General features: G+C 66.1%; 2 protein-coding genes across 3 annotated transcripts; both read left to right on the top strand.

Moving 5' to 3' along the window:
- Positions 1 to 20: 20 nt before the first annotated feature.
- LOC125618082 lies at positions 21 to 2,571 on the top strand. 2 transcript variants are annotated; one of them, XM_048807817.1, is made up of 3 exons: positions 21 to 413; positions 623 to 756; positions 877 to 2,571. In XM_048807817.1, exon 3 carries the CDS (start codon positions 1,183 to 1,185, stop codon positions 2,152 to 2,154), a length of 972 nt encoding a protein of 323 aa, XP_048663774.1. In that variant the 5' UTR covers positions 21 to 413; positions 623 to 756; positions 877 to 1,182; the 3' UTR covers positions 2,155 to 2,571. The 2 variants fall into 2 exon arrangements, with proteins under 2 accessions (XP_048663774.1, XP_048663775.1); XM_048807818.1 differs by having other exon boundaries at positions 623 to 2,571.
- A 298-nt stretch (positions 2,572 to 2,869) lies between these two features.
- LOC125618059 lies at positions 2,870 to 6,292 on the top strand. Its single transcript, XM_048807612.1, has 3 exons — positions 2,870 to 2,949; positions 3,008 to 3,738; positions 5,494 to 6,292. The coding sequence occupies exons 1-3, from the start codon at positions 2,870 to 2,872 to the stop codon at positions 5,799 to 5,801; spliced, it is 1,119 nt and encodes a 372-aa protein (XP_048663569.1). The 3' UTR covers positions 5,802 to 6,292.
- The last annotated feature ends 2,138 nt before the right edge of the window (positions 6,293 to 8,430 follow it).

An 8,430-nucleotide genomic window follows, 5' to 3' on the forward strand; every position in this document is an offset into this window, starting at 1 on the left:
CCCATGTTGGGGCGCTCCAGGCCACGGAGGCCCCTCTGCAGCCTGGCACTTGGGGAGCACGGGTGGGGGACAAGGCTGCCCCAGGCCGGGCGCTGCCCTCAGCTCGGCTTCCTCTGGCTGCGCCTGCTTCCTGCAGTGCCCGGGGCCCGGCCAGGGGCCGCTCTACTCCCTGAATCCACGCCCGTCCCAGGCGGCTGCTGGGGTGGCCCAGGGTCCCTGGCTACAGCAAGTGGGCCCTGTGGCAGAGGAGGACCCTGCCCACCCCAGGCCACCCAGGAGGGCACTGGGGGCTGAGCCTGGGGACCCCAGGGACCACTCCTCCCAGAGGCTCGGCTCTCCCTCGGCCGGGGCTGGAACAGCGCATTCCCAGCACGATCTGCTGGCCAGCGGCCGAGCTGCCCACGAGGGATGAGGTAATGTCCTGCAGAGGCCGCGCGGAAAGGGCGGGGTGGTCCTGCCTGCAGGGCCTCCCACGGCCAGGGCCTTTCCCAGAGCCCTTGGGAGGGGAGATGGCCAAGGGCCACTCCAGGCCAGGGGCCAGAGGCCTGGCGCCTGTCCGGCACTGTCAGGGCTCAGAGCGGCCTCAGGGGCAGGGCCCCACTCGATCCATTTCCTCCAGCAGGGCTGAGGGACCACCCTCCTGGGACTCCGGGGCCAGGGCCAGAGGCCACGTGCCTGGGGGCAGGGTCCATCTGCAGGCTCATTCCAGAAGAGCACCAGAGCCCTGGGTGGACGGGGAGGGGCCTCTGCCCAGAGGTAGGGACGCTCCTGGCCCTGACTGTCTGAATGGGGGTGGGGTTAGGGTTTCGGGGAGAGGGGCTCCCGCAGTCACCCTGCCGAGGACAATGGCGTCCTCCTTCCTGTTGGTCCTCACAGCGTGTCTGCTGTCCTGGGCTGGGCCTAGCAGGCACCTGCCCTCCCTTCACCCAGGGTGGGCCTCGGGCACTGGACCTGCCAAGCTGGACGCAGAGAGGCAGCACTGGGCACCAAGTCCATCTGCTCCTCCTGCCTCCCTAGGAGTGAGGGCTACGAGGGGCCCCTGCAGCCTCCACTCTGCCTGGGAGAAGGGGCTGCTCTGCTGACCTGGCCTGGGGCCCCAAGGACGGTGTCCCTTCAGACATCAGAGTGACCCTGAGGAGCCCCTGGGGGGCTGGGAGGGCCTCCGGGGCTCTCTCCTCACTCATGGCCAGGCTGGAAGTGGGCCTTCGCTGGGCACTCTCTGGGGCCCTTGCATTTCCCTGGCCAACCCCCCAGCTGCCCTGCTCACCCTGGCTCCTGCAGGCCACCCTGCTCCAGAGCACCCCGGGGGGGGGTCTGACTCCCCCAGCCTCTGCTGAGTCCCCCCGAGGCTCACGTGGAAGCACGTGGGGTCACCACCCACTGAGAGGCCTCCGCCCCAGTGTGCAGGGGACGTGCCCAAGGACAGCAGGGTCAAAAGCAGAGGCAAGGCAGAGCCTGGCTCGCCCCCTGTCCAGCCACGCGTCTCCCCCTGGATGGACCCCCCATCTCCCCCACTGCTCCTTCCTGCACCCCTCCCTCCTAGCGACCCCCAGCACTGACCCTGCAAGTGAACAACCGGAAGGTTTTACGGACCAGAAGGGTCTACGGAGATGCCAGGTCCACGGTGGTCCTGTCCACCCTGGGGCTCAGAGCGGCTTTCCAGGGGGGTCTGGGCAGAGACCAGCACAGTCTCTGGGCCCAGAGAGACCCACGGAGAAAAGGGAGCGCAGGAGAAGGATGGGCAGGGCAGCGGCCACCCCAGCCCAGCACCTGCCCACTGGCTGTGTCCTGCACCCCTCCCGGGAGTCCACTAGGGCCCGATGTGAGGACAGGGCGAGGACCAGTCTTCCTGCCCTGAAAGTCTCCAAGAGCCGGGGGTGGGGTGACCCAGGTGCTAACCTTCAGGCACTGACCACGCCTTCAGGACTCGCGCAGGGCCCACCACCGCTAGGGACCCACCGTGTTCCCCTGCTTATGCCAAGCCCAGTCCCCAGGGGGCTGGACCTGGGGGAGACTCTAGGGCAGTTGGACAAGGGTCAGGAGGGTGGGCTGGGCGAGGCCTTGGGGCTGCCGAAGAGGAGACTCCAGAGGACTCCGCTGGACTCCAGGCCACGTCCCATCTCTTCTCTGCTTGGCCCTCCTGCCTCCCTCTGACAAAGACCCTGTGGAGACGTGGGCACAGGGTAACCCAGGACCCCTCCCACCTCCAGCTCCCCGGGCTGGCTCATCTGCAGGGTCTCTTTACCCTGGAGACCACAGTCCAGGGCCTGGGGTTCAGGACGCGGTGTCTCGAACCGTGTTCAGCCCACCCCACATGGGGCCTCATCTGCGGCCTTGGCCCTCTGGGCCGGCTCCGTGCTCCCCACCTGACCTGCCGGCATCGGGACTGGCCTGATGTGGGGCCTCGGGGGGCCACACGTGGGATTCCGTTTCCCTCATGTGAAGAGAAGCCCTTGAGCAAGGATCTGCTGGATATGTGTAAATGGTCCATGTTCTGGGGGGGCTGGGATGATGCAGGCGAAGCTGGTGCTGGGTGCTGGGTGCTGCGTGCTGGGGTGCTGGGTGCTGGGTGCTGGGGTGCCCTCGCCTTCCTGGGCCAGGGGCCTGTGCAGGCTGCCTGGACACCCATCCCCCTCCCCATCCCTGACCACTGCCTGCACGAGGAGGAGCCCAGTGCCAAGGGAAGGGACCAGCCTGGCCACACAGGGGACATGGTGGGCCCGCCTCCCTGCCCCTGGCTCTCTCTCCACCCTCTGTGGCCTTGTGGGGCAGGGCCTGTGCCGGGCAGGCACCGTGTGGGCTGCTGAGGAGGTCCACTCTGCTCCACTGGGTGAGACCATCTGTCTGGGTGGCTTCCTTGTGGCCAAGGATGTCTGGGCAGCTCCCTGCAAATAGGCTGCGGCCGTTCGCTGTGGAGGTGGCCCTGTTTGGGGCCTCTGTCCTGGCCCTGTCTGTCTGGACCCAGAGATCCAGAGACACTCCCCCTGCCCAGGTGGTGTCCTTCCAGCACCCACAGAGGGCCCTGGGGGCTCTTCCTGGAGCCCAGGGCTGTGTGGGGACCGACCTCGGTGACAAGGCCACCGGCTTTGGCCTCGGTCCTGCCCTGGGCTGGCTCCAAGTGGCCACTCACTGGGAACCAGGCCTGGGAAGGCTGGACACCACTGGACACCGTCCCAGCGTCTTCCCAGCCTGTGACCTCCTTGGCTCTCCAGTGGCCTTCTCTGACCCTGGAGAATGAGCTGGCTCCCCCCAGCAGGATCCAGGGTCACCAGGAGGAGCAGGGGACCTTGGGCAGCCACTTGCCCCAGTGGCCGGTCACCGCCAGAGATTCTGGCCACAGCCTGCCCTGGCCTGTCGGCACCAAACTTCAGATTCCCAGAGAACCACCCAGAGAGGGACGGCCGTGCCAGGGCCATGGACACCTGGCTGCCATCTTGGAATCTGGAGCTGGTGACCAGCAAGCTTGGGGCCTCAGGGTCTCAGCACTAGCCATTGCCCCAGGGGACAGAGGGGCCTTGGGTGTTTGGCTTGGGGTTGCTGTAAATATCCCCACCCCAAACCACCACCAGATTCCCTCACTCCAAAAAGTAGTGGTGAATCCAGAAGCCCCTGGGGGTGGCCCCCGAGGGAGCTGGGGAGCATCCGGCAGGAAGTGCTGCCGCCCTCCTCGCCCCCAGGACTCACCCCAGGAGAGCCCAGAACCGGGCACAGAGGACACTCACTGTGGTGCTGAGAGAGGTGAGGCGCCGCGTGAGGGAGACGGCGGGCTGGGATGGCCGGCCAGCAAGTCCAGCCAGAGACCCCCCCAGGGCCAAGAGGAGAGGTACAGGGCCCCCTCTGGCTGCGGCGAAGGACTCCGACCGGTCTGCAGACTGGGGTCCGTAACTGCCAAGCCCCTAAGAGGCTGCACCTACCTGGGTCCCAGGAACCTCAGGGTGGAGCTGGGGGCTGGGGCCTGGGGGCAGCTGGCCGGGAAGGGAACACAAGGAGGGGTGGCGGGAGGGTCGGGGGACAGACAAAGGACAGGGGCCCGGGCTCTTTCCCTGGTTCCATGTGGATTAGCAGGACAGACCCTGTTCTGGCCCAGCCAGCCTTGGTCGCTCTAGGGTCGGCTGGTGGGTTTTACCTCTGAAGGGCCCTGGGGGACACTCTGGGCACAGGGAGTGGGTGCTTGGGTCAGCTCTCGAGCACCTGTGGCAGGCGGGCTGGCACTCGGCTCAAGCCTACCTGGGTGCGTCCCCCGGTGAGGGGCTCCCAGAGTCACTTCTCCAAGGAGACATCACGGTGCCCACAGTGGGGACTCCCGGGATCCCAGCCTGCAGGGAGACTGAGGCGCAGCCGCACGCGGTTCTCCTCCCAGGCCTCGGAGCCGGGAGCTGCACTAGAGTCTGAGCTCCTGCTGCAGCCGGGCCTCCTGAGGTCCTCCTGTCCGGGCCTCTTTGTCCAGCAGCCCTGCACAGAGTCTGGGGAGCGGGCTCACTCAGACACATTTTGGAGCCTTCTGCTTGGCCTGGTGGCTTTAGTTTTCTGTCACCGTGGCACAGAGATGCCCTTTTGTTGGAGCTAAAACTGGCACCATTTCCACCAGGAGAGGCTTGACTGTCCCCTTTTGTCCTGTCCTTTATCCGTGCACTTCCTGTGTTCTGGAATGGACCGGGACTTCAAGGGGACAGAGGGGCTTTGGGCAGCTCTGCCACCCTGGCAGGAGGGGCAGCCGAGCAGTGCTCGTTGGGTACAGGCAGGCCCGGGACACACTGGAAGGTGGAGCCTGGCTTCCAGGGCGAGGAGGAGCTTCCGTACGGCCCCGGCCACAGCCTGAGATGGGCAGGTCCCTTGGAAAGGCAGGCCCTGCACACCCGGGCCTGGTGCCCGCCCACCCTACCTGGGAGCCAGAAACGACACCCTGGGCACGGGGCACCCCCAGCTTCCCTGCCCCGGCTGTGAATGGAAGGAGGAGGCACCCGAGTTGGCCTCTGCCCGGGGTCAGGCATGGCCCTGGACGCTCAGGCCCTGGCCCTGCCCCTCCCTGTGGCGAGTTGCTGCAGCCACGTGGGGTGTGGTGGACAAAGGGGGCGGGGCTCCTCTCGGGAGTGGCCAGCCACAGGAAGGGCCTGTGTGTGGCCGGGGACGATCCAGAGCCTGAGGAGTTGCGGGAGGTGCTGGGGAGGCCCACGCAGCTTGGCTGGCCACCGCGGGCTGCCCTCCTTCTCTCCCTGGAAGGCGCTGGGAGGAGCCCACGCTGGTGCCCGGAACCTCGGGCACCTGGGGAGGGTGGACCCCACCCTGCCCGAGGCCTCCTCACCCCTACCCGCCGGCCTCCACACCTGGGCTCCACCCCCACCCGCCGCCCAAGCAGCCTCCAGCTGGCTCCAAGGAGTCTGGGCGGCTGCTTCTGCCACCCAGCCCCACCCTGGCTCTTCTCTGCCACCTGGGACCTGGTCCCTCTCTGCTCCATGACCTGCTGACGGTGGTCTCTCTCCTCTTTCCCATCAGACCACTGTCACCTCCAACAGAACAGGGCTGGCCACCCGAGCTCTGCCTCCCCGTCTTGTCCCAGCATCTTCTCCCTCCTCGCGGCCTCTAGCTGCCCCTGTATCGCCAGGAAAGAGCAGCTCCCGCCTCCCGTCGGACCTGCCACCACCGCAGTCCTGTCTTCCTCAGATGGGTCACAAGGGCTCAGGGGTGCTCTTGTGCCCCAGGACCTTTGTGTGTGCCTCTCTTCCAGCCTGGGGAGTGTCCCTTCTTCATCTTGCGGGCTTCAGTCCTGGGGCCGCCTGGACGGACGTAGGGAATGGGCGTGAGGATGCAGCCCCAGCGCTAGGCCCAGCTCCTGGCACAGGGTGGGCCTCAGGGGCCTTGGGAATGAGGGCTGAGGGAGTGAGCGGCGTCACCCGAGGCGGGCCCTGATCACCATGCTCTGCACTTAAACATGGGGATCCCGGTCAGTGGCTGCAGGTCCCCAGGGCTGCAGTGGGGGCTACTCGGAGCCCCAGAGCCTGGGACGAAGCAGGGCTGGACACACGGGGAGGGGACAGGGTGCTGCCCTCTTCCTGGGGCAGGCTTGGCCTCACTCCCACGTTTCCCTGGCCATGTCCCTCTGGCTGGACACATACACGGGACGCTTCAGAGGCAAAAGCAGCCAAGCTCTCTTGACAAAGTACAAGGTCAGCACCCGGCAGACACCGAGGGCAGCCGCAGGGGTTCAGGCTCTGGGGCGTTGACAGGGACCCAGGTTGACCCAGGACCCCAGTAACGTGTGTGACAAGTGCCACTGCAGGACCTCCTCAGTGAGTGGGTTTGAGTCCTCTTGTGTCCCCAGGTGAAGGACTTACCTTACCTTGACTCTCCACTTACCTGCACCGAGGCCGGACGCAATTCCGTGTGAAGAGCAGCCCACGGCCGCGAGGAGCAACCTGCCACCCTGGAGGCTCCCAAGGTCCCCGGAACACAGAGCGGGCGGGGGCCTCCCTGTGGACACTCCAGCACACAGCCACAGGAAACGGGCAGCAGACCTGAACGTCACCTTGCAGGGGACGACCTTGTGGCCGACCCTGTGTGGAAAGTGCCCTGTGTTACCGTCATCGAGAAGTTCACATTGAAGCCAAGAGCTAGCCCTCGCTCCGGGGCCTCAATCAAGAGGAGCAAGACCTCAGCCAGGGCTCCGTGACATGGCCGTCCCCACCCTCCCAGCGCCTGCGGGGCTAGGTGGGTGCAACCCTTCAGACACAGTTTTGCAGAATCTGCTCAAGCTGAACCCGTGACCAGGCCTGGCCCCTCAAAGCCACGCTGCACAGACACAGGCGGGCTCACCCAAGGGCACGCAGGTTGTTCACAATGGCACCGTTTGTAGCAGCTCCAAGCCAGAAACCCGCGTGTCCACCCACAAGAGACAGCTGAACGAGCTGTGGAATCCTTACCAAGGTGGACACCAGGCTCTGGAGAGTGGGCGTGGACAGCTGCAGGGCCCTGTGTGCGTGAGCCTCTCTGACGAGGTCTTGGCTCATAGGAACGCCCACGTCAGAATCGGGGCCATGCCAAGATGGGGGGCCCAAGAAGACACTTAACCTCTGGGGCAGGGGCGCCAGGCGGGCCCCAGGGTGTCTGGGCTGTGGCAATGTTGTCTCCTGGTTTGGGGACGGGCGGTGTGCGTGTGACCAGCTGGGGAGAAGTCCCTGACTGGCTCAGAAACGGAGCTCTCCTGGTGACCCACTCCACCCACCAGCACCTCTACCAGGAAGCCCCCCGGGGCCCAGGCCCAACCTGCCACAGTCACTCAGCCCCAGGTGGCTACTGGGATCCTCGCTGCTCGCTTTGTGGCCCGTGAGCAGCTGGCTCGGTGGCCGGGCTTTACATTTCCCTTGACGGGTAACACCTAAATATAAACCAACAAAAGCCCAGCGTCAGCCCCTGCTCACTGCTGAAGACTGGGTCAGATTCTCCGCTAAGAAAGAACTGGGTGACGGACTGGGTAATGATTCTTGGACACTGGAAGAAGCTGTCCTCAGTTTTCCGCGTTGGCGCTGGGTGGCTGCAGGGTGACGCACTCCCAAGCTCACCCCACCTTAGCGTCTCCTCTAAGGTGACGCTTGCCCAAGGCTGCGTGGTCAACAAGGCCATCCATCGAGGGTGGACAGAGAGGAGGTGGCCCATCCAGGGTCCACCAAGGCACGTTCTGGCCACCAGTGCTCTGAGGTCCCCAGAGAGGGGTGAGCGTGGCTTGCCGTGGTCCTGGGAAGGGTGAGGGTCCCGGCAGCCCAAGGGACCCTGCGTGGGCTAGAGCATGCCACCAGCATAAGAGCACGGCCCCGCCTCGGAGGCCAACCTTGCTGGCCAGGGTCCTCCCGCCTGCCCTGCCTCCCGCTAGACGGGGCAGGGTGGATGCAGGGGCAGCATCAAAAGCGGTCAGGAGTCGGAGGTGGGTGTGTGACGGCCACGAACCGGGCCTGCCTGGTTGGCTCCTGGGGCTGGGGGACACCTGCTGAGGAAACCCGAGGGGCCCAAGGCTCAGTGGGCTCCATCTCAAAGCAGCAAGGGATGCTGGGAATGTCCCACGTGGCCCAATAACGGAGGCCCAGAGAGGGTGCTCGTCACTCAGGTCTCAGTGCACAGCAGAGACGCTAGGTGGCCGACACATACGTGGGACCGAGCGGGGCCAGGCCAGGGCTGGGCCAGGGTTGGAGGGAGCCCCGAGGGGCCGCGGGGAGATGCCTGGGAGCCGTCTCCTAGCGACGGGCTTCCCGCCGCCCCGCGCGGGCCCCTTGCTCTGGGCACTGCCCACCCTGACACGGACGGCAGGGGCTGTTCATTGCTCTTCTGCATGAATAAGCGCCAGGCCTCCTGCCAGTTGTTCCCCTCTTAAAAGGCAGCCCCCGCGAAAGCCCTTTTCAAGTGGGACCGCGCGGCTCCACCCAGGCCGGGCGGGCATTGTTG

Source organism: Marmota marmota, unplaced genomic scaffold, assembly GCF_001458135.2.
Source record: "Marmota marmota marmota unplaced genomic scaffold, marMar, whole genome shotgun sequence".
NCBI classification, from domain to species: domain Eukaryota; kingdom Metazoa; phylum Chordata; class Mammalia; order Rodentia; family Sciuridae; genus Marmota; species Marmota marmota.